We start from the raw sequence: 24,184 nt of genomic DNA on the forward strand, positions 1-24,184 counted from the left end.
TAATAACAAAGCATTACAACAAACACAAAGGTCAGAAATGAAATGAACTAATGTTTTATGTAATATACAAGAAAGAGCTAGATGTTAGACAGTCTAAAGAAGTGGCAGAGCAGCTGTTTGAGCTTTCATTCACTAAACATTGTTATATTTAACTTCATCTACAATTTGCATGGGCATTTTGCACAGATGTTTATAGGATTCTTTTAACAGAATTAGTGACATGTTTACTCGCGTTAATCTTCGTCTGCAGTTTGAGCCACAGGAGAAGAGTCGGAGTTTGACAGAAACAAACGGTTGAACATTTGACGAGCTCGCTGGAGCAGCTGTCTGACCTGAGCAGGAATTTCTTCATTCACATGGAGGTAAACTAGAGGGTTGAGAGCACTGTTCAGACACACAAGTCCACGACTTATCTGATGAGCGATGTAAACTCTCGCATACCATTTACGGCATATCATCTGTTTATCCAGAACTCTCGACCAGAGGTTGAGGTTCTTAACTACGTGATAGGGGATGTAACAAACAGAGAATAGGAGGATCGAAATAAACAACAATCTCAAACTTCTTTGTTTAAGTTCCATGTGAGTGGTATTTTTGCGACAGAGAACGACAATCACGTGTCCATAGCAGCCCAGGGTGATGAGGAGTGGGATACAAAACCCAGTCAGTGTCCATCCAAGGCTGTATTTCAGGTAATCCTCAACATAAGCTGTAGCAGTGGTATGATAGCATTTTGCTGACGTATTTCCTTCATTTGTTTTGGCATAGAACATGTCTGGAAGACTTTGAACACCCACCAACAGCCAAACCATGACTGAGATAGCCACAGACTGAGTGACAGTTATTCTTCCCATCACTCTCACTGGATGGACAATAGCCAGGTACCTGTACACACTTATACAAGTAAGGAATCCAATGCTGCCATATAAATTCAGGTTGAAGCAGAATCTTGTTATCTTGCAGAATGCATCTCCAAAGATCCATGTACTCCCCTTAAAGTAATACACCACCAAGAATGGTAGTGTGAGTAGATACAAAATATCTGCAAGTCCGAGGTTGAGAACAAACACATTGATGATCTTTAGTTTCTCCCAGTTCTGCAGCAAAGACTTCAGTCCCAATCCATTAGCCACCAGACCAATGATGAATACTAAGATGAAAACAGGAGGAAGGAAAGTGGTTGTAAAGTCAAAGCTGACACGAGGACAAGATGTGTTATTCATTCTGTCGTATAAAGTCTGTGATGGCGCCTTTACCACAGACGCAATGATATCTTGAATGTTTCAAGTAACTGGCTTCCTGATAAAACTTTTTTCCCCCCACAACCTTCTCAGTGTTGTGATAAGCAGAAAATGAACACATACCATCTCCCAAGGTGTGAATGCAGACATCTTGAGATGGTATGACTTGGTATTTTATTTTAAAACAGGATGCATTTCATTATATTTCCTTTCATGGTGTAAATATTGTTTTCCCTGTTCTTTATAAACGGAAGGAAAGAAACTGGGTCAGCGGCCACACAGTGCATGTCAGTCAAAGATTTTAACTTTCAACGGTATTGTACGGAGCTGTTTTGATGTTTGGGGGACAAATCAGGTCACAGGTCTTTATAAAACTTCATAAAACTAACCTACAAGTCAATTACAAGTCTGTCAAGTCTCTGAACACTAATCCCACCCTTAAGAAGATAAGGCTGGTGATATTTGTCTTATTGTTAACAAATCCTTTGAAAAGACAAAAACCAACAATCACTGTCTCCTACGAGCAATTATGTGTCCAAAGCCCGAAATATCCTTTTCCTCTGTGCCATAGAGCTCAACTGTTGCCAGAAACTAAAAAAAGAGAAAGACTGACAAATTCATTCACATTGTACAACACTACCTATGATGGATCACTGCAAGACAGCCTTGTAGGAACAGCTGTTTAAGCATTTGTTATGAAAGTATTAACACTAAAATCTTAAATCTTGTTAATCTTCGTCTGCAGTTTGAGCCACAGGAGAAGAGTGTAGGTTTGACAGAAACAAGCAGTTGGACATCTGACGAGCTCGCTGGAGCAGCTGTCTGACCTGAGCAGGAATTTCTTCATTCACATGGAGGTAAACCAGAGGGTTGAGAGCACTGTTCAGACACACAAGGCCACGACTTATCTGATGAGCGATGTAAACTCTCGCAGACCATTTACGGCATATCATCTGTTTGTCCAGAACTCTCGACCAGAGGTTGAGGTTTTTAACTACATGATAGGGGATGTAACAAACAGAGAATAGGAGGATCAAAATAAACAACAACTTCAAGCTTCTTTGTTTAAGTTCCATGTGAGTGGTATTTTTGCGACAGAGAACGACAATCACGTGTCCATAGCAGCCCAGGGTGATGAGGAGTGGGATACAAAACCCAGTCAGTGTCCATCCAAGGCTGTATTTCAGGTAATCCTCAACATAGGCTCCAGTGGTGGTATGATAGCATTTTGCTCTGTTCCTTTGGGTTTTGGCATAGAACATGTCTGGAAGACTTTGAACACCCACCAACAGCCAAACCATGACTGAGATAGCCACAGACTGAGTGACAGTTATTCTTCCCATCACTCTCACTGGATGGACAATAGCCAGGTACCTGTACACACTTATACAAGTAAGGAATCCAATGCTGCCATATAAATTCAGGTTGAAGCAGAATCTTGTTATCTTGCAGAATGCATCTCCAAAGACCCATCTACTCTTCTTAAAGTAATACACCACCAAGAATGGTAGTGTGAGTAGATACAAAATATCTGCAAGTCCAAGGTTGAGAACAAACACATTGATGATCTTTAGTTTCTCCCAGTTCTGCAGCAAAGACTTCAGTCCCAATCCATTAGCCACCAGACCAATGATGAATACTAAGATGAAAACAGGAGGAAGGAAAGTGGTTGTAAAGTCAAAGCTGACATGAGGACAAGATGTGTTATTCATTCTGTCATATAAAGTCTGTGATGGCGCCTTTACCACAGACGCAATGATATCTTGAATGTTTCAAGTAACTGGCTTCCTGATCAATTTTTTTTTCCCCCACAACCTTCTCAGTGTTGTGATGAGCAGAAAATGAACACATACCATCTCCCAAGGTGTGAATGCAGACATCTTGAGGTTTAAGGTGTGACGTGGTATTTTATTTTAAAACAGGATGCATTTCATTATATTTCCTTTTATGGTGTAAATATTGTTTTCCCTGTTCTTTATGAACAGAAGGAAAGAAACTGGTTCAGCGGCCACACAGTGCATGTCAGTCACAGATTTTAACTTTCAACGGTATTGTACGGAGCTGTTTTGATGTTTGGGGGACAAATCAGGTCACAGGTCTTTATAAAACTAACCTACAAGTCAATTACAAGTCTGTCAAGTCTCTGAACAGTAATCCCACCCTTTAGAAGATAAGGCGCGTGATATTTGGCTTATTGTTAACAAATCCTTTGAAAAGACAAAAACCAACAATCACTGTCTCCTACGAGCAATTATGTGTCCAAAGCCTGATATATCCTTTTCCTCTGTGCCATAGAGCTCAACTGTTGCCAGAAACTATTAAGAACATTTCAATGACCCACACTACTGCACTGAAGATGACTGGATATTATCTTCCAGTATATGAAACAACTGATGCCAATCAGCTACTACGAGCATGACTTCAGTGTTCATGCCTGAGCTTACGCCATGCTCGTTGAAAATCTGTTATTTTGTGAGGGATTTGAATCATGTGATTTTGTAGGATTTCTCCATTATATCATCAGCATTCACACCTCATTAGTGATTTGTAGTTGATGCAGGCTCGTCAACATCAGTAATGCTAACATAATGACAATCCTGTGTACAGTGCATTAAGAGGATACTTACATTTCTCTAACAAGTTCCTGTTTTAAATTGGTATATACACCCCACCCACGCAGCAACATTACATGATTCTTATCGCTCCACAAACAGTGACAAATCATGAGCTGTGGTTACCATTAATTTCCTGTTTAACTGGAAGATTTGACAGCATCATGAGCAACACAAAGAATGCAACATTTACAAGAAAAACTGACAAATTCATTCACATTGTACAACACTACCTATGATGGATCACTGCAAGACAGCCTTGTAGGAACAGCTGTTTAAGCATTTGTTATGAAAGTATTAACACTAAAATCTTAAATCTTGTTAATCTTCATCTGCAGTTTGAGCCACAGACACAGAGTCTAAGTTTGACAGAAACAAACGGTTGGACATCTGACGAGCTCGCTGGAGCAGCTGTCTGACCTGAGCAGGAATTTCTTCATTCACATGGAGGTAAACCAGAGGGTTGATAGCACTGTTCAGACACACAAGGCCACGACTTATCTGATGAGCGATGTAAACTCCGTTAGACCATTCACGACATATCTTCTGTTTGTCCAGAACTCTTGACCAGAGGGTGAGGTTCTTGAATACATGGTAAGGGATGTAACAAACAGAGAATAGGAGGATCAAAATAAACAACAACTTCAAGCTTCTTTGTTTAAGTTCCATGTGAGTGGTATTTTTGCGACAGAGAACGACAATCACGTGTCCATAGCAGCCCAGGGTGATGAGGAGTGGGATACAAAACCCAGTCAGTGTCCATCCAAGGCTGTATTTCAGGTAATCCTCAACATAGGCTGTAGCAGTGGTATGATAGCATTTTGCTCTGTTCCTTTTGGTTTTGGCATAGAACATGTCTGGAAGACTTTGAACACCCACCAACAGCCAAACCATGACTGAGATAGCCACAGACTGAGTGACAGTGATTCTTCTCATCATTCTTACTGGATGGACAATAGCCAGGTACCTGTACACACTTATACAAGTAAGGAATCCAATGCTGCCATATAAATTCAGGTTGAAGCAGAATCTTGTTATCTTGCAGAATGCATCTCCAAAGATCCATGTACTCTTCTTAAAGTAGTACACCACCAAGAATGGTAGTGTGAGTAGATACAGAATATCTGCAAGTCCAAGGTTGAGAACAAACACATTTATGATTGTTAGTTTCTCCCAATTCTGCAGCAAAGACTTCAGTCCCAATCCATTAGCCACCAGACCAATGATGAATACTAAGATGAAAACAGGAGGCAGAAATCTGGCTGTAAAGTCAAAGCTGACACCAGGACAAGATGTGTTATTCATTTTCTTCTGGACAGCTGTTAGTACAATTCCCTCTGTGAGTTTTCCTGATGTTTTCTGTTAAAGCAAAGTGATTTTGAGAAGTGAGAGTAAAATTTGTGTCTTTTGGTCCTTCCTGTTCAGACTTCTCTTGAATTTTAATCACGTAGATCTGAATCATGTGTGAACACACAACTGACTGTTACACAACATGTGTTTCTTACTCTAAGTCTTCAACATATAACATAATGGACACTCTAAATTATGTTGGATGGTTAAGGAAATTCAGGTAACATCTCTTTAAAGAAGGATTCCTGATGAACATATAGACTGAAAGAGATAAACTGTGTTATGCTGTTTTGTGTGATGTGACAATCATTAGAGACGCATGTCATAGTGAGCCCTTCTGGTTGAATTTCAAAGAATGTTGATATTATGACCAGATTAAAGAATAATTACAACATGGGTCTTATTTACATAGTTTTGCAATTCATTGCTTTTTGTAACTTAAACATTTTATTCACCAAGTTAATTCATGACATCTGGGAATGTGGCAACATCACTAACAGTTCATTTTAATGGTGCAAGAAACATGAGCTGTCACATGATCAATCAGCTTTAATTAAGCCACAAGGTTAGCCAAATTATTTTAAAGGAGAAACAGTTTAAAGGCTGGCTCCCTGGTTTATATTTGATCTATCATACTTACTGTAGTTGTGCGTGCACAGTTTTCCTGCATAGACATTTCACATGCACTCACTTGTGTTTTTATCTTTAAATAACATTGTTCCAATACTTGTGTTTCTTGCTTGGATGCACTTTATTGTGGTGATTTCTCATCCAATTCCCAGATCTCTGCAAGCGTGTTGTCAAATGAATGACTGCCAAAGCTCTGAAAATAAAACCCAGGAAGGTATAAACTGGAATTATCCTTTGATATATCTCAAAGGCAAATACTACAGTGTCATTTTCAGGTGTAATGGCCGAGTTTCTCACACATTGATGCGTGTAAGGGAAACAGTCTGTTTTATTGTTGGCCACAATACATTTTTCAGCTCATTCAGTGGGTTTTCCAGTGGCTTTCACCACCCAGTGGTTGGATTTCACTTCTCAGGGTGTTTTCTCACCCGACTCCATTTGTAAGCTTTAACTTAAACATCAAAATCACCAAAACTGCACTTACAGGGATTTTATGTTTCCTAATGTTGATATTCCTTTAAAAAGGTACATTGTGGTTACTATACCTATATCATCAGTGACACATGAATGCATCATTTTTCTTGTTCTGCAGCGTTAATATTATTCTGCATTTTATTCCACTGCTCACAGAACATGTAGCTATTCAACTACTTGAGAGTGACAGTTTATTCTTGACCTGGGAAATATTTTAATAAAAAATGTATTTGAGATTGGTTTGTCAAATGTTATTGATTACAGCACAGATTGTCAATGATATCATTCAGAATACATTCTGTATCACAAGCATGAATGAAGTACATCTTGCTTACTGTGTATTTGTGGGACACCATGTTCTTCCTGTCCTGAACCAATAGAGACAGAGTGTATGACACTAGGCTTCTCCGCCCTCTACCACATAATGTGAACATCATCTCCCCACACATATCAAGACTTGTTAAGACTTGTTTATTTGACTTTTTCTGTATATAATAACAAAGCATTACAACAAACACAAAGGTCAGAAATGAAATGAACTAATGTTTTAAGTAATATACAAGAAAGAGCTAGATGTTAGACAGTCTAAAGAAGTGGCAGAGCAGCTGTTTGAGCTTTCATTCACTAAACATTGTTATATTTAACTTCATCTACAATTTGCATGGGCATTTTGCACAGATGTTTATAGGATTCTTTTAACAGAATTAGTAACATGTTTAATTGCTTCAAACTTTGTCTTCAGTTTGAGCCACAGGAGAAGAGTCGGAGTTTGACAGAAACAAACGGTTGAACATTTGACGAGCTCGCTGGAGCAGCTGTCTGACCTGAGCAGGAATTTCTTCATTCACATGGAGGTAAACCAGAGGGTTGAGAGCACTGTTCAGACACACAAGGCCACGACTTATCTGATGAGCGATGTAAACTCCGTTAGACCATTCACGACATATCTTCTGTTTGTCCAGAACTCTTGACCAGAGGGTGAGGTTCTTGAATACATGGTAAGGGATGTAACAAACAGAGAATAGGAGGATCAAAATAAACAACAACTTCAAGCTTCTTTGTTTAAGTTCCATGTGAGCGGTATTTTTGCGACAGAGAACGACAATCACGTGTCCATAGCAGCCCAGGGTGATGAGGAGTGGGATACAAAACCCAGTCAGTGTCCATCCAAGGCTGTATTTCAGGTAATCCTCAACATAGGCTCCAGTGGTGGTATGATAGCATTTTGCTCTGTTCCTTTGGGTTTTGGCATAGAACATGTCTGGAAGACTTTGAACACCCACCAACAGCCAAACCATGACTGAGATAGCCACAGACTGAGTGACAGTTATTCTTCCCATCACTCTCACTGGATGGACAATAGCCAGGTACCTGTACACACTTATACAAGTAAGGAATCCAATGCTACCATATAAATTCAGGTTGAAGCAGAATCTTGTTATCTTGCAGAATGCATCTCCAAAGATCCATGTACTCCCCTTAAAGTAATACACCACCAAGAATGGTAGTGTGAGTAGATACAGAATATCTGCAAGTCCGAGGTTGAGAACAAACACATTGATGATCTTTAGTTTCTCCCAGTTCTGCAGCAAAGACTTCAGTCCCAATCCATTAGCCACCAGACCAATGATGAATACTAAGATGAAAACAGGAGGAAGGAAAGTGGCTGTAAAGTCAACATTGACACTAGAACAAGATGCGTTATTCATTCTGTCTTATAAAGTCTGCTATGAAGCCGTTTACCAAAGACACCATGATATGTTAAATGTTTCAAGTAACTGGCTTCCTGATCAACCCCCCCGACAACCTTCTGACATCTTGAGATGGTATGACGTGGTATTTTATTTAGAAACAGGATGCATTTCATTATATTTCCTTTTATGGTGTAAATATTGTTTTCCCTGTTCTTTATGAACAGAAGGAAAGAAACTGGTTCAGCGGCCACACAGTGCATGTCAGTCACAGATTTTAACTTTCAACGGTATTGTACGGAGCTGTTTTGATGTTTGGGGGACAAATCAGGTCACAGGTCTTTATAAAACTTCATAAAACTAACCTACAAGTCAATTACAAGTCTGTCAAGTCTCTGAACACTAATCTCACCCTTAAGAAGATAAGGCTGGTGATATTTGTCTTATTGTTAACAAATCCTTTGAAAAGACAAAAACCAACAATCACTGTCTCCTACGAGCAATTATGTGTCCAAAGCCTGATATATCCTTTTCCTCTGTGCCATAGAGCTCAACTGTTGCCAGAAACTATTAAGAACATTTCAATGACCCACACTACTGCACTGAAGATGACTGGATATTATCTTCCAGTATATGAAACAACTGATGCCAATCAGCTACTACGAGCATGACTTCAGTGTTCATGCCTGAGCTTACGCCATGCTCGCTGTTTAAGCATTTGTTATAAAAATATTAACACTAAAATCTTAAATCTTGTTAATCTTCATCTGCAGTTTGAGCCACAGGAGAAGAGTGTAGGTTTGACAGAAACAAGCAGTTGGACATTTGACGAGCTCGCTGGAGCAGCTGTCTGACCTGAGCAGGAATTTCTTCATTCACATGGAGGTAAACCAGAGGGTTGAGAGCACTGTTCAGACACACAAGGCCACGACTTATCTGATGAGCGATGTAAACTCCGTTAGACCATTCACGACATATCTTCTGTTTGTCCAGAACTCTTGACCAGAGGGTGAGGTTCTTGAATACATGGTAAGGGATGTAACAAACAGAGAATAGGAGGATCAAAATAAACAACAACTTCAAGCTTCTTTGTTTAAGTTCCATGTGAGTGGTATTTTTGCTACAGAGAACGACAATCACGTGTCCATAGCAGCCCAGGGTGATGAGGAGTGGGATACAAAACCCAGTCAGTGTCCATCCAAGGCTGTATTTCAGGTAATCCTCAACATAGGCTCCAGTGGTGGTATGATAGCATTTTGCTCTGTTCCTTTGGGTTTTGGCATAGAACATGTCTGGAAGACTTTGAACACCCACCAACAGCCAAACCATGACTGAGATAGCCACAGAGTGAGTGACAGTTATTCTTCCCTTCACTCTCATTGGATGGACAATAGCCAGGTACCTGTACACACTTATACAAGTAAGGAATCCAATGCTACCATATAAATTCAGGTTGAAGCAGAATCTTGTTATCTTGCAGAATGCATCTCCAAAGATCCATGTACTCCCCTTAAAGTAATACACCACCAAGAATGGTAGTGTGAGTAGATAAAAAACATTTGCAAATCCAAGGTTGAGAACAAACACATTGATGTTCCCCAGTTTCTTCCATTTTGGCAGAAAAGATTTCAGTCCCCATCCATTAGTTACCAGACCAATGATGAATACTAAGAGGTAAAGAGAAGGTAGGAATCTGTGCTCATAGCCAATGGTGATGAAAGCACAGGTTTTATTCATTCTGTCCTCTGAAAAGCAGTCGTTACAAATCCTTTCCTCTGTGTATGATCTGGCTTATGAGAGGAGAAAAAACCTGACCTATTTGTTCAAATTTCCTGTTTGCAACTCTGTTGTCTCATATGCAGATTTGAGGTCACAGAAAACGTTTTCTTCAACCCTACACATGTATGCAGGCTTTGTTCTTTTACTTGCTTGTGCACAACCACATCACATTTTAATCTTTGGTCTGGTCTGGTATGTGAAACCATCATATTTCCACAGTCAGAGAAAGTAAAAGCCTTAGGTTGAATGTTTCATTTAGTATTACTATATGAAGCTCCTTATGATGTTATTCATGAGGAGTATTTGTATTAACAGTTTGGGTGATACATGTACTTCATCATTCACACAAATGGGAAGGTAAGAGTCTCCCTCTAGTGGTAGAGCTCCTACTTTAGAGTGAAAACTCTCGCCTCTCTGATCATAAAATAGGCCTACTGAGAATTACAGATGTGGTGAAATGCTTCTTTAAATTAATCTAAAAATTAATCAGACATTCATGGTCCTCAGATGATACCCATGACCTCTTATCTAGCATCACAAGCAGGACAAGGTTTTCACTAATCCTGTGAAATATGTCAACATAAAGTGAATTGATTTGCACATATTTTGTACAGATATTCATGATTCTCAGAGGTTGTATCCAAATGACTTTGGTGATCACAAATCACATTGTACAACAGTTAACAGATCAGGACAAAGAGATTTAAAGTATCTTAATTCATTTCTATGGTTAGTTGGAGCCAGTAGAACAAGCTATAAACACAATACTGATATATTACCACTGAATTATTATGGCAGACGTGACAGCAAGCATTTGCCTGCTGTATTTAAACACCACACAGACAGAGAGCGTTCATTTAGAGTTGTTTTTCTGGCCATGCACTCAACAAAAAAAGTCAAATATTCACTCTCACTCTAGCTCAGGTTTGGTCTCCACCAACTTATGAGTTTAATCAGTCTATTCTGCTGTTAAATGCTCCACTATGTTCACCAACCAGTCACTGACTTCACCTGGTTCTGGACAGGTAGTGTACACTGGGTTATCAGAGCTGCATGCTACTGACAAAATAAAAAAACATGTTGACGTGGTTCAGCCGATCTCACTCATAGATGATTGGTATAGGTGGCAAAAAAACATAATCCCTAACCAAAATGAGTTAAAAGACACTAAAACGCTCCATAGTGTTCTGGGGAAGTGAAGTGTCAGAAATACAAAAGCACAAGTGCAAAATTGATAAAAGTACTTATTCAAAACTGGATCACCAGTTGGGAAAACGGGAAGAACTAGCAGATAAATAATCCTTAGTGATACAATGATGCACACAAGTGCAGTGAGACAAGTTTTAACATTACTCATACTAGCCATAAAGAAAAAGACTAAATATGCAGCTTCTTGTTTTAAACAGATTATTTTTAAAAGGCCATACTCTGGCCTCTATTTTCCCAGAGTGGTTCATCAGCATGTGCTGGCAGGAAGAAGTGAGTATTCCAGTGGGGAGAGGCTGAAAAGGTGGGGCTGATAAATAATGAGCTGCATGGTTTGATATAGATTTCATGGAAGCCTGATGCTCAGACTAGCTTCTACAACTTCAAAACTCTGTTGTGTATCACAATAGTAGTATGGGGTGATTGACAAGTATCTAAAAGGCTAAAAAAAAAAAAAGGGGGGGGGGGGGCAGCAATGGCAGCCCTGGCTGATGACTGACAATGCTGATGAGGTGAGAATATGCCTGAACTGTATAAATAATTCCATGATATGTAGTACAGACATTAAATCGTGTTCCCCATTTAAATGTCTGATGATCCCTTAATGTTTTATTTAGTACAACCTTCAGATCAAATTTTTAATTTGTCTAAATCAGTTCGTTTATGAGCAAATACCTGCAAAACTAAAGACATTCCCATCAATCTCAGCTATGCTTTGTGCTTATTGCTGAATAGCAAAAGGTCAGCATGCAAACATGTCAAACATACAGTAACCATTTACATCAAAGCACAGCCTAACAGTGCTACTATCGTGACAGTAAACTCTTCCTCTTGTTAGAATACGTCTATGGTATCAAAAGGTTCTGTAAACGACCGTCATTGCCACTAGATGGCACTAGACCACCAGCATCTCACACCAAAACAAACGCTTCCCCCGCCCCCCTTCACGTTCTCAGGTGTTGGGAGGCCAAGCGAAACGCACAAGAAGCACAGTTGAATAACGTTGCGTTGTGTACACAAGAGCAAACAAAATACAATTCAGCCACGACCTTTAGCCTACGCTAGCATTGCTGTGATATGCTCCGCTGCAATGCTGACAGTTAGCCAGCTAGCGATAGCAACATTTGCCGAAGAATCTCATTATAAGGGTAACAGTAAGTTAGCTAACGGTTATCATGCCAACTGCGGCCGGTTATTGATGAAAACAGACATGTAGTGACATTATATAGCCATCAGGTTACTTACGCATGGAGGAGAAGAAAGGCCAGTTCCGGGTAACGCAGGAGCCCTTTAGTCGCTCGTAGGGCTCTCCATATCGGTAAAGCTAGATTAGTACTGTCTCTCGGTAAAGACAGTGGTGGTCCCCGTAAAAACTTAAAAAACTGGGATTTGAATCGGTGGTCCCCATGGCCGGTCTGCCTGTGCTCTTATCTCTTTCTTTGTCGGAGGCCTTTTTAGCCAAAAACATGGTTTCTTCAGTGAAGGAAATTCTAGAAAGTCACCGGAAGCCTGCTTACTGCACTGCGCCATCTCACCTGTATGCAGTCCCTGTGCCTTTATATAAGTGTGGGGAAGGCCAACGGTTTGACAAGGAGGTACTCACAAGATAAAAACAAAGCTAACTAACAAAAACACACGCATACACTAACATGCACAGGCCGACATCCCGGATGCAGAAGGGTTTTTCATGTTAAACTTCTATTGCATTCATGAAACCTTGCTTCATCTCTGCTCCAAATAATTTTTAGTAATGAATTTTTGAAGTTTGGTTTCTTTATTTTTTTACTGGATTGGGTTGAATTTTTTCTGAACCAAAGAGCAAACCCTAAGGATAATTTTCAACATGTACTCAAGTAACTAATTGACACTTAATGTTTTACAGTAATCAAATTAATGAAACAAATTTTCTTTTTTACCTGACCAAACAATCTTTAATTTTCAAACATTAATGCCACCACTACTTTTGACTGTCTTGCAAACATGTTTTGATCTTTGTATGATTGATATGATTTAGAAATGGAGAGATCTCTAACACAAACAAAATAATGAGTGCACATTAATGTTTTTTTGCAGTTTGTCACAACCTCACCCTAACAGACCTTTAATAGCTACAGACAGCACTGCTTTGCAAGTACAAAATATCATGAGGCATTAAACATTTGAAGTCAAAGGAGGACATCGTTATTGTCACTGTGCAGGTGTGAAAGCACTGGGTGCTGTGTTTATTCTTTCACTTCAGCTTTCTGAGCTCTATTCATTCTTTTGATTCAGTCAACTTCCTGTTTTAAAAACCAGTAGACCCTGCATAGCCCTGCGCCTCCCTACCACAACTACAATATGTGTTTCTGTTCTCTGCCAACCTGCAAATAACCAGACACACTGTCACAATAGTAAATTTTCTTTTTTAATATGATTTTAGATTTATTTTTAGCATGTTCAGCAATATAACAACCACAGGTCAAAACCTTGAGCCAGTACAATAATCATCTTATAAAAGCACAGGTGATATAATACAATACAATACAATACAAAAACAGTACAGATTCTGCAATTCAATTTAATTTAGATAAAAGGCATTTTACACCAGGGGAACTTGATTTGAGGTGATGGACAGGTGCATGACAGCTTGACGAGCTTGCTGGACCAGCTGTCTGAGCTGAGCAAGAATATCATTATTTCCATGGAGGTAAACCAGAGGGTTGAGAGCGCTGTTCAGACACACAAGGCCACGACTTATCTGATGAGCGATGTAAACTCTGTCAGACCATTCATGGCAAATCTTATGTTTGGTCAGAACTCTTGACCAGAGATTTAGGTTCTTTAATAAGTGAAAGGGGATGTAACAAACAGAGAAGAGAAGGATCAAAATAAACAACAACTTCAAGCATTTCTGTTTAAGTACCTTGTCAGTGGTATTTTTGGAGCAGAGAACGACAATCACATGTCCGTAGCAGCCCAGCATGATGAGGAATGGGATGCAAAACCCAATGAGTGTCCATCCAAAGCTGTATTTCAGGTAATTCTCCACATAGATTTTACTGGTGGTATCGTAGCATTTCCCAGGCTTGTCTCCAAATGTCTTGGTGTAGAACATGTCTGGAAGACTTTGAACACCCACCAACAGCCAAACCATGACTGAGATAGCCACAGAGTGAGAGACAGTTATTCTTCCCTTCACTCTCATTGGATGGACAATAGCCAGGTACCTGTACACACTTATACAAGTAAGGAATCCAATGCTGCCATATAAATTCAGGTTGAAGCAGAATCTTGTTATCTTGCAGAATGCATCTCCAAAGATCCATGTACTCCCCTTAAAGTAATACACCACCAAGAATGGTAGTGTGAGTAGATACAAAATATCTGCAAGTCCGAGGTTGAGAACAAACACATTGACGATCCCCAGTTTCTTCCAGTTCTGCAGCAATGACTTCAGTCCCAATCCATTAGCCACCAGACCAATGATGAATACTAAGATGAAAACAGGAGGAAGGAAAGTGGTTGTAAAGTCAAAGCTGACACGAGGACAAGATGTGTTATTCATTCTGTCATATAAAGTCTGCAATGAAGCCGTGTTATTCATGGTTTCCTGGAGCAGTTAGTACAGTTCCTTCACGTGGTGAGTATGTAGATCTGATCTACATATAGAAATCAAGTGTGTAATATGACTTCCCGTCATAAGCCCCACTCTCTACATGCTACGTTTGAGTTTTCACACCTGCCTGTATCCAGGAAATTGCACAGTTAGCTGGTGTCATGGCTGGTTTGAAGCACGAGGCAGGCAGACACACAGGAAGGCTGGTGCAATGGAGTTACTTTAAGAGAATAAGTGATGAATTCCAGGCTTACAGGTAGGCAGGCAGGTAACAGACAACACGTAGCAGGCAAGCTAACAATAACAAGAATCCACAATAAAAATAGCAGAAAGGGAGACATATTTAGACATATGAAACAATGTGGCAATTTGAGGGCGAGCAATGCGGGAAATGAGAAACAGGGGTTTTGTAGGTGAAGGTACCAGTAACTAGGAATGGGAAACAGGTCAGATGGTAGATCTGGGAAAAGGAGTAAAGTCAGATAGGTGGATGGGTGGATGGAGTACGAGAAGAGACAGTATATAACAGGGCTGAGATGGAAATCATGACAAGCTGATTAGTTAGACTTTAAATGGAAAATATAAAATCAAAGTCATCTAAAGTGAATCTTTGCCTACAATTACAGGTTTTTATGTACTTTATGTACTTGTGTGAGGCCTCATATGTACAGATTCTTCCTTTTTTTTTTTACATCTCTGACAATAACTTGTGAGAAATGGAAACTGAAACAAATTTGGCTCTATATTAGCAGCCTATTCTTCTAGCACATTAAACATTAAACATGTATGTTATGCCCGTTATACCACACTGTATGTCTATGTCTATGTCATGTAACCACCAGAAGTTATATACTGGTAAATGTAATATTACACAATATCAATAGCCTTTATAGCCAACGTATCATTAGTCAGATAGTGTGATTCTTTCACATACAAAGGAGAGGATTATACAGAAATAAGACGACAGTGTGCATTACAGACAATCATTCTAATGGTGGGTAAACTATTACAATAACAAGGGACACCATGTAATGTGGGTTTACATAAGGTGAGGTTTGTAATCTGATGGTTTGATAACATCATATAGTTCAACATCACCACAAACTGCAGCTGCCAGAATAATCATACAGTTGAATTAAAACATCTCTAAAACAGTTTCAACACAAACTGAACATGAACGGGTGGGGGGGGGGGGTTGCAGGACTGTTGCATTGAATTCATTTTTGCTAATTGTTCCTAATAAACTGACAACTGAGTGGATATAACAACATGAATGAAGGCAGTTATACTTTTTTTTTGTGGTCCAACCCCAAGCGAAAAGCTGTGAAAACGGTTGAGCAGATGGAGGAAATGGTTTTAAAAGGAAGTCAACTGAATCTAAATATACATGTACAGTATTAAGCTTAACAATATGTGTTCTTTATGTTAAGCTCACCCCAAAAAATCAAATGTGTGAAACTAAAATTCTGAACCCTGATAGAAGCCATATTGCCTTCAAATTGTTGTCACTTCAAAATGTTTTCTCACATTCTGATGATTAAGTGATGAAGCTCCTGCACTCCTCAGCCTCAGAGGTGGAATATTTGGTCCAATAGATGTCAGGATGTCTAATAAAGTCATGTGGTCATATTAAAAAATATACTAGTTCTACTACTATTCATGAATTTGGTTGTATTTTCATATGAAACTAGAATCACTGCCTCGTGGCAGCCAAGTTGCAGGAAATATGGTCACAGTCTCTCCTTCCTGAGTTACAGCGTTGAATAAATGCCAGAAGTGTTTTGCAGAACATTATGATGTCACAGTGAAGTTGACCTTTGACCATTTGGATATAAAATGTCATCACTTCATCATTTTATCCTATTAGACATTTGTGTTAAATTTTGTCATAATTAGTGTATGAATTTGTGGGTTTTGTGAGGTCACAGTGACCTTGACCTTTGACCACCAAAATCTTATCAGTTCATCCAAGAGTCCAATTTATGTTTGTGCCAGATGTAAATAAATTGCCTCTGGGTGTTCCTGATATATCACATTCACAAGAACATGAGGTCACAGTCACCTTGAACTTTGACCTTTGCTCACCAAACTCTAATCAGTTCATCTTTGAGAATGTTTGTGGCAAACCTGAAGAAATTCCCCCAAGGCTGTCTTGAGATATCACATTCAAAACATGTTCTGTGACGTCACAGTGACTTTGACCTTTGACCACCAAAATCTAATCAGTTCATTTTCGAGTCCAAGTGAATGTTTGTGTGTGAAGGAATTCCTTTAAGGCGTTAGGAGTGATGATGGAGGAATGATGAAGTGAAATGTTGGGAAAAGTCATTAAAAGCTACAGCATGTACAACATAACAACATAAACTTGTGAATACTGTAATGAAATGAAAAAATATAAATCAAAAACACAAAAATCATCAGTTCTATATCATCAATATTGACATTTTTCACTATACATAAGAAACATCTGTCCAGAATTATTTACAGCAAAACAGAAAATGGAGAAATAAGTGCAATGACTACAAACACACAAACAAAAACTATACAAGTTGAAAGCTGCATTGCTTGTGTCAGAAAACAACACAACATTCATCATTCTGTGGAATTTCTATCAAACAAACAAGTTCATTGAAATTTATCTTTAAAACTATTTTTATGACCAAATTGATCATGGTCAATTGTCCTCAATTCATAGTTTAGGTTATTTTTAGGTGGAAAAAATGTATTTGAATTCCAAGAAATTCTTTGTCTTGTCCAAGATACAATTATGCAGAATTACTGAGATTTAATTGGCCCATTAACCCAGAGTAAAAAAAAGAAAGTCTTGGGATTACTTCTTATCCTACTATAAATTTTGAGCTACATATGACTGGTTCAGTCCTTTGGTTCAGGAACATTGGAAGGATCAGACTCCAACTTGATTTAAAAATTTGGAACAAAATCAATTGTGTCACAGATGATACCAGTTCTAGTTTCTCACCACTGGCTTCCAGGATTTTTAAATTTTACTTGTGATATACGAGACAGTACATGATCAGGCACCTTTGTGCTTGAAGGAGTTGTCTTACTCTCTGATATCTGGGAGTAAAAGTCTCAGAGAAGAAAATCAGTGCACATCTTTAAAAATGATCTTTAAATGCACTTGTTTCCCATAAGTTTTACTTTGTGGGTTATACACTCATTTATCCTTGTATTATATATGATCTCTGATTCTTCTGTCTCTCTGTAAAGCACTTTTTGACTTCTGTTTCAAAAAGTGCTATATACTGTAAATAAAGTTTGATTTGCCAAAATGATTTAGACTCTTGGAGGCCAAGGCTAAAAGACCAAAAAAAAACATCCCAAGATGCAGAAGAGTACATGAGCTATGGGTAAGTGCAGACTGAGGTTGTCCATGTGTTAAGATCAACATTCATCCCAACTCAATCATAGTTTTTATCTACAAAGATCATTTTCTCCTTCAAGGTCCATTGATTAGAGGATGCTCATGTGGATCCGCCTGATGATACATAAGGTTTCTCCCACTGTCCAGCCCCTGAATCAGTCTGACTGTTCTCATGCAGTGCTCATACAGGCCGATCAGGGCCTGTATCCCCAGAAAGCAGGGTTTCTGTACGGCGAGTATGGGCAATTGTTGTGACAGACGCACGAGTGGATCATCATCACAGCTCGCTGGAGCAGTCTGCCAGAGGGGCAGCGGAAGGTCACCTCAGCAGTGGTGGTTTGGTACGGTGTGCAGCAGCGAGAGTCGGTGCACTGTCCGCAGTACCGCAGCTTGTAGGCGCGAGTGCTGTAGCAGCCCTGGTGAACGAGCCGAATGGGCCCTGGTGACGTGTAGCTGGCCTTGCACTGCCCCTGCTGTCGCCACTGGGAAAACACACACAAGGTAAGTGAGAAGAGATAAACCCAGTTAGGATGCAATAATTTGATGATTTGCAGGTTAAAGACTTCTAGATATGTAGATTAGGCTACATTTAGGCTTTCAACAAAGGCTCCGCTTCACTGAAGCTGGTCCTACCAGATAACAAGTACTGTTGAGTCAAATGTGAGCCAGAAATCTCAAACAAATTAAACTGTTTACACCCAAATTTAACCATGACACCATGAAATCTCTTGACCTGCAAATCAGCGGATCAATGCTTTACTGAGAGTTTTAGTTATACAAGCACATCTGAGCTACAACCCTGCTGCCAGACAATGCAGGAAACCCCCAGATTACATTACTGTTTTTCTGTCCAATGTGTTGTCAATGTTCTGGCTTTTCTGCAATATCTGGGCATGGCGACTACAGTTTGGTTAAGGTCACGGTTATGGTTAATAAAATAATTAATAGTTAATTTTAAGTTTGTGAAGGGAGTCCAACTCCGGTCTCTTGCATTAAAGTCCAGCATGCACACTTCTTTGTGGATTGGCATGGAAGATTGTCATTGCACATAAATCATGAGGTGCAGAATCATCCAATAATTCCTACAGTTGCGTTTTAGATTCTATTTTAGATCCAGTAGCTCTGACTCTAAGAAATGTGTGTCAAGTCAAAGTCAATTCTGTTGATGTAATTGTGTGTTATTAAACAGTCTCACACTGTACATTTAGATATCTTGGAATCTAATTTTTGAGATAATCATCTCTAAAAATTCTTCTTCATTTTTCATGATTTGGCTGAACTGTAAAAAAAAACAAAAAAAAAAAACATGATGGGATATATGGTGAGGAAAAACCTGACAACACACAGCAGCAGAACTAAGCAGAAGGAGCAGTAGTGTTGTGTGCAGAGCTCACCGTGGGTTTCCTGGGCGGCGGCTGAACTGCATGGCAAGGCCGCACTTTACAAAGTCGAGTCTCCATTTGTAGCTTGCAGGAAGGATTCTGGTTAGAAACCCTTGTGGAGACCCCAGCCCCACAGCTCTGGGAACAGGCGCTCCACTGGGTGCTCTGCTCTATACAGGTGGAGGCAGGTGGCACCAGTTTGTTTAGAGGGTGATCCCTCGGGAGAGAGGGCCACAACCTGTTGTCAGTTCTCATGGCTGGAGGAAAACCAGATAAAACAATGACTGGAGTAAGAAGCAAAATTAAAATCACATTTGCAGTTCATTATGCAGCATGCATGTATGCTGTGATTCCCAGCTCGTTAGCAAGTGATCACTGATTTTAAAGGAGTAGTTTGACATTTTGGGGAACACACTTATTTGCTTTCTTGCCAAGAGTTAGATGAAAAAATCGATACCATTCAGCCAGTAGCAGGTTAGCTTACCTTAGCATTAACACTGAAAATGGGAAAAACAGCAAGCAACATTAAAAGTATGCCGAATTAGCTATTAGCAGTTCCTGTTCATCAGTGTAGCCATGTATGTACAGACAGCTATCACTGGGTTACTTTGATTATGAAGAAAACTTAAAAACATGATGATTCTAAGACAAGTTGTGGAGTTATAAGGAGGTTTTTTGTATGATTTCTAAGCAGATTTATTAAAGTTTATTCACAACCGGAAATCAGAGATAATGATATCAGAAAGTGTAAGTCATGTTCAGATTTGACTGAGATTTGTTGCTGATGAAGGGTTATAAAGTGTCCCAGTTGCCTCGGTGAACTGATTCACAGCCACTGCTGCAGCTCCAACTGCTGATTGAACTTACTTACCCCAGTGAATCGCTTCCAGTAACTTTAAAGTCTCATCTGATTGTTCTTTTTTATTTTGCTTACAAAAATCTCCATTGCAGTCCAATACTTTGGATTTTTGTTCATATTAAAATCCAAAGCAAATTTTTGTTCATGCCAAAACTAACATGTAAAAGTCATAATAATCAGCTGATTTTCAGGCATGACATGGCAGTATTTGTATTCAAGAACAAAATGTTCCTTTGCTGTTCTCATAATGCAGTTTGACTCAGACAGTGTTTGGAATTCCAGATGTTTTTAGAGTGGCTTCATTTCCCTAACACACCCCCTTCTCTTTCTCCCTCTCTCTCTCTCTCTCTCTCCCTCTCTCACACACACCCCTTTTAATGCAGTAATGTAATCTCAACATAGCTTCATATGTTTAATTGTCACACAGCTGCGGTTAGTTGTTGTTATGAAACTAGGAAACTTGGTGACTGGGGGAAAAAAATGTTTTCACTTTTCCAAAGAAATCTGGGATATATTTGGACTCTGGGAGTTTTTCTTTGCCCAGACACGCCCCAGTTTAATGCAAAAACGCTCCAGTAAAAACTTCCAGACATGACCACCAGTGACAAAGCTCATACAAATGAAGGAAGGATTGGGTTGTCATATGGACTGATCATCAGTGAGTAACAACTGAAGCTGAGGAAGTCAGACAGTACGATGTAGAGATACATCTGGCACCAGCACCCTGACCCTGGAAAATATGCTGTAAATATACAGCTCTGACATCAGGATAAAATTTAAAGCAGTAGTTCAACATTTTGAGAACTACACTCATTTGCTTTCTTGCAGAGAGTTTGATAAGGTCAATACAGGCAGTGTAAAGGTATGAGGGTTGTATAAAAAATGTCATCTAACCCTTATTTACATCTAAGAAAGTGAATAAGCGCATTTCCTTAAATGTCAAACTCTTAATTTAACTATTTAATATGTACATATATTGAATTTCCATATATGAAATATATGTATATATAAAATAAAAACATATGTAAAAATTATAGAGGAAATCTATTACAAATTTGAATAATCTCATATGCCTAGCCCATACAAATATGTATGTTTATGTATGTAGGCTTATATTGTAGACATATGTTACATAAATGTATATCCATCCCAGAGCATGTCAATATACACAGATATTATATATATTGGGGTCCAAAAGTCTGATATCATGTTTAAAATTAATGAGAAATTAATAAGAAAAACATATACAAGAATAAAGAATTGTATATGTATGTTGTTTTGATAAACTTGCATATGTAAATTAAATATCTATCCATTCACATATATGGTCACAACATGTTATACCATATCAAAATTCATCACATAGAAATTCTGTAATATATGTACATATACAAATTTTACTGAGAGTATTTCATATATGTTATGAATTCATATCTTCATATATCCAGAGGATGTATATATGTGATAATAATATATCCCCTCATAATTGACATATGTATGTAATATGTCATAATACATTTCTGTAGGCTTCTACTGTATTTCACTGCTGCTGCTACCAAGAACTTTTTTTTTTTTTAAATAAATACACGCTTGCATCAGAGGATGTTTGACGCGTTTCTCCTTTAAAGGCTGATTTAACAGTCACGTAAATCATCCATCCACCTGTGGAGTTTACCTGTGATCGCATCCTGAATGACTGTGTTCTCGAGGTTTTCACACACCCATTCCTTACAGCATTTCCCCGGCAGGCGGATGTGTTGTGGGTTGGGGCAGTCTGGAGTGGGAAGACGTCCAGTCAGGGGACAAGCTGGCACACAGGTCACCCCTCCTCCCCTGCAGTGGCAGTAAGTGTCACAGGAGGGCTGGAACGACTGGCCCTCGTGGTAAGTGATGCCGTTGACTTCACAGCCCAGATCCTCCTGACCTGTAGGAAACGCAGCACAGACGGCGTCTTTTCTCAACCACAACTTGACCTTGGATTGAAGTGGGAAACTTAATCAGGAAGCGAAAAAGATTAATTTAGGTGAAGAGAGAGTGGGTGCGGGGAGGTGGATGGATGCAGGGGGACACAGCAGAGGAAAATCAAAGAGGGCGAGAGGTGAGGACACAGGAGCTGCTGTCCCTGCCAATGGTTGTGTAGTTTTATGGGAAAACAGGCCTCTCTACTGAGAAACTGAGGAGTCTGTTTTTCAATCCATGAGTGTTGTCTCTGCAATCTATCATGCTCAAAGGGCAGTCATTAAAGGAAAAGTGTCAACAGCAGCCCTGGAAATAGAAGCTGAGACGTTTTGGAGTTCTGGCAAAGCACCGTCGCCCAGCAGGCCGTCCTGCTCGGCTGAGCAGACTCTAAACATTAACTGTCTGTTTGTCCCACTCGTGCAGACTGGCTGAGGATCTATCAACCCCTCCCTGTGTGTCCTCCACTCTGTCTTACCCAAACAGACATGGGCCTGGTTGTTTGCTTGTTAAGAAAAAGGCACTCACTGACACACTCTCCAGGGTCTCCGGGAAAGCTGGCGCTATAATCACACTGCAGACCTCTCTGGGTGTCGCAGGGAAACATCTCGGTGCAGGACTGGCCTCGCTGCCTGGCACACACCTGGCAGCACCGGCAGCCATCCAGCACCAGTGGGACTCCTGCGGCGCACTGCAGGGCGGGACTGGGGCAAAGGCAGGGCCTGTCACACAGCTGGCACAACACCTGCAGGGACAGGAAACCTTTGATATTAGTGTTATCACCACCACGATCATCATGATAATCTAAAATGATTAATCTCATTACTACATTTTTATATATGAAAGAGTAAAGAAAATGTTATTGTGTTCTATTGAATCCAACACCATCAGGCCAAACCACTGTTTCCAATTACATGTGTCTGATGGAGCCAAAAACACAGGCAAGATCTAAACAAGCCCAGTCTCACTTAACCAGAATCCCTTCAAGGTGTCCTGACAAAGACACTGCAAAAAAATACAGTCCACCAGCGAGGTATTCCTACTATCAAACATACACTCCAGCAACACCGAGCTTTATGTGCTTACTGCAGATCAACTTTAAACCACAAAACAACATGATCACACTGGATAAGAATGTGCCCCTGACTGCGCACACAGTCTGGTGTTATAAAAGTTATGTAAACATGATTTTGACAAGGTGACTTCGCTTATCTATCGGGCTGAAACTATAATCGATTATCGATTCATTTAAAAGTCTATTTTAAAGCAAAAAAACTCTCTCGTTCCAGCTTCTCAGTTGAGATCATTTGATTTTCTTTGTGTCATGTTGTCATGAAATGAAACTGCACTATCTGTGGGTCAGACTAAACAAGCAAAGACATCACCTTGGCTTTAATAAACTGTGATGGGTTTAACACAGAGCTCGTCTACGAGCTTATTTGTGTCCAGATAATTTGGCTATAATCACTTTTCTCTTCAGATAAGGAGATGTTGCCCATTTTCCAACATATCACCACAACTTATGAATAAATGATCACACTGAGACTCTGCCTCAGTGATTTCCTGCACAGAAAATTTCAACGACATTTCAACATTAATCAATCTTAACAATAAAGTGAGCCAAGATAGGAAATCAGCTTCATTGTTTGAACTCCCATGCTTGCTTACTCTCTCTCTCTCTCTCTCTCTCTCTCTCTCTCTCTCTCACACACACACACACACACAGAGAAACAAATAATCATCTCACTTAAAAGTTAGTACTGTAAATAAGCAGGAGCAGGCCTCACCTGTGTAGCCACACACAGCAGCACAGCCACAGCGATCACACAGTCACACAGCAGTCGGTCCATGGGGGCTGGTGTTGCTGATGGAGCTCAGTCCGTCTCTCTAACCTGTGTGACAGTGTGGTGCGACCAGTGCAGCTGTTTGCTAACTGCTCATTCTTGCGCCTGCTGACATTTATAAAGTCTGGACTCTGATGTCACAGGCTGACTACCGTGTAAACAGCCACTGGACCAGCATCA

General features: G+C 39.7%; 7 protein-coding genes across 7 annotated transcripts; all 7 read right to left on the reverse strand.

The window, feature by feature from the left end:
• Positions 1 to 36: 36 nt before the first annotated feature.
• LOC111234978 (P2Y purinoceptor 1-like) lies at positions 37 to 1,228 on the reverse strand. The gene has a single exon (XM_022763237.1). The coding sequence runs from the start codon at positions 1,221 to 1,223 to the stop codon at positions 234 to 236; it is 990 nt and encodes a 329-aa protein (XP_022618958.1). The 5' UTR covers positions 1,224 to 1,228; the 3' UTR covers positions 37 to 233.
• Positions 1,229 to 1,959: 731 nt separating this feature from the next.
• LOC111234980 (P2Y purinoceptor 1-like) lies at positions 1,960 to 2,987 on the reverse strand. Its single transcript, XM_022763239.1, has one exon. The coding sequence runs from the start codon at positions 2,951 to 2,953 to the stop codon at positions 1,970 to 1,972; it is 984 nt and encodes a 327-aa protein (XP_022618960.1). The 5' UTR covers positions 2,954 to 2,987; the 3' UTR covers positions 1,960 to 1,969.
• A 21-nt stretch (positions 2,988 to 3,008) lies between these two features.
• LOC111234982 (P2Y purinoceptor 1-like) lies at positions 3,009 to 5,197 on the reverse strand. Its single transcript, XM_022763240.1, has one exon. It carries the CDS (start codon positions 5,156 to 5,158, stop codon positions 4,175 to 4,177), a length of 984 nt encoding a protein of 327 aa, XP_022618961.1. The 5' UTR covers positions 5,159 to 5,197; the 3' UTR covers positions 3,009 to 4,174.
• A 1,431-nt stretch (positions 5,198 to 6,628) lies between these two features.
• LOC111234985 (P2Y purinoceptor 1-like) lies at positions 6,629 to 12,272 on the reverse strand. The gene is made up of 2 exons (XM_022763244.1): positions 12,229 to 12,272; positions 6,629 to 7,943 (listed from the first exon to the last, which is right to left on the reverse strand). Exons 1-2 carry the CDS (start codon positions 12,230 to 12,232, stop codon positions 7,033 to 7,035), a joined length of 915 nt encoding a protein of 304 aa, XP_022618965.1. The 5' UTR covers positions 12,233 to 12,272; the 3' UTR covers positions 6,629 to 7,032.
• On the reverse strand, positions 8,441 to 9,737 carry LOC111234983 (P2Y purinoceptor 1-like). The gene has a single exon (XM_022763241.1). The coding sequence runs from the start codon at positions 9,733 to 9,735 to the stop codon at positions 8,755 to 8,757; it is 981 nt and encodes a 326-aa protein (XP_022618962.1). The 5' UTR covers positions 9,736 to 9,737; the 3' UTR covers positions 8,441 to 8,754.
• A 1,116-nt stretch (positions 12,273 to 13,388) lies between the features above and the next one.
• Positions 13,389 to 14,623, reverse strand: LOC111234977 (P2Y purinoceptor 1-like). The gene is made up of 2 exons (XM_022763236.1): positions 13,886 to 14,623; positions 13,389 to 13,720 (listed from the first exon to the last, which is right to left on the reverse strand). The coding sequence occupies exons 1-2, from the start codon at positions 14,564 to 14,566 to the stop codon at positions 13,562 to 13,564; spliced, it is 840 nt and encodes a 279-aa protein (XP_022618957.1). The 5' UTR covers positions 14,567 to 14,623; the 3' UTR covers positions 13,389 to 13,561.
• A 1,886-nt stretch (positions 14,624 to 16,509) lies between these two features.
• On the reverse strand, positions 16,510 to 24,076 carry wisp2 (WNT1 inducible signaling pathway protein 2). Its single transcript, XM_022763233.1, has 5 exons — positions 23,948 to 24,076; positions 22,689 to 22,905; positions 21,880 to 22,128; positions 19,358 to 19,602; positions 16,510 to 18,445 (listed from the first exon to the last, which is right to left on the reverse strand). The coding sequence occupies exons 1-5, from the start codon at positions 24,008 to 24,010 to the stop codon at positions 18,158 to 18,160; spliced, it is 1,062 nt and encodes a 353-aa protein (XP_022618954.1). The 5' UTR covers positions 24,011 to 24,076; the 3' UTR covers positions 16,510 to 18,157.
• Positions 24,077 to 24,184: the final 108 nt, after the last annotated feature.

Source organism: Seriola dumerili, unplaced genomic scaffold (assembly GCF_002260705.1).
Source record: "Seriola dumerili isolate Sdu_G_001 unplaced genomic scaffold, Sdu_1.0 BDQW01000468.1, whole genome shotgun sequence".
NCBI classification, from domain to species: Eukaryota; Metazoa; Chordata; class Actinopteri; order Carangiformes; family Carangidae; genus Seriola; species Seriola dumerili.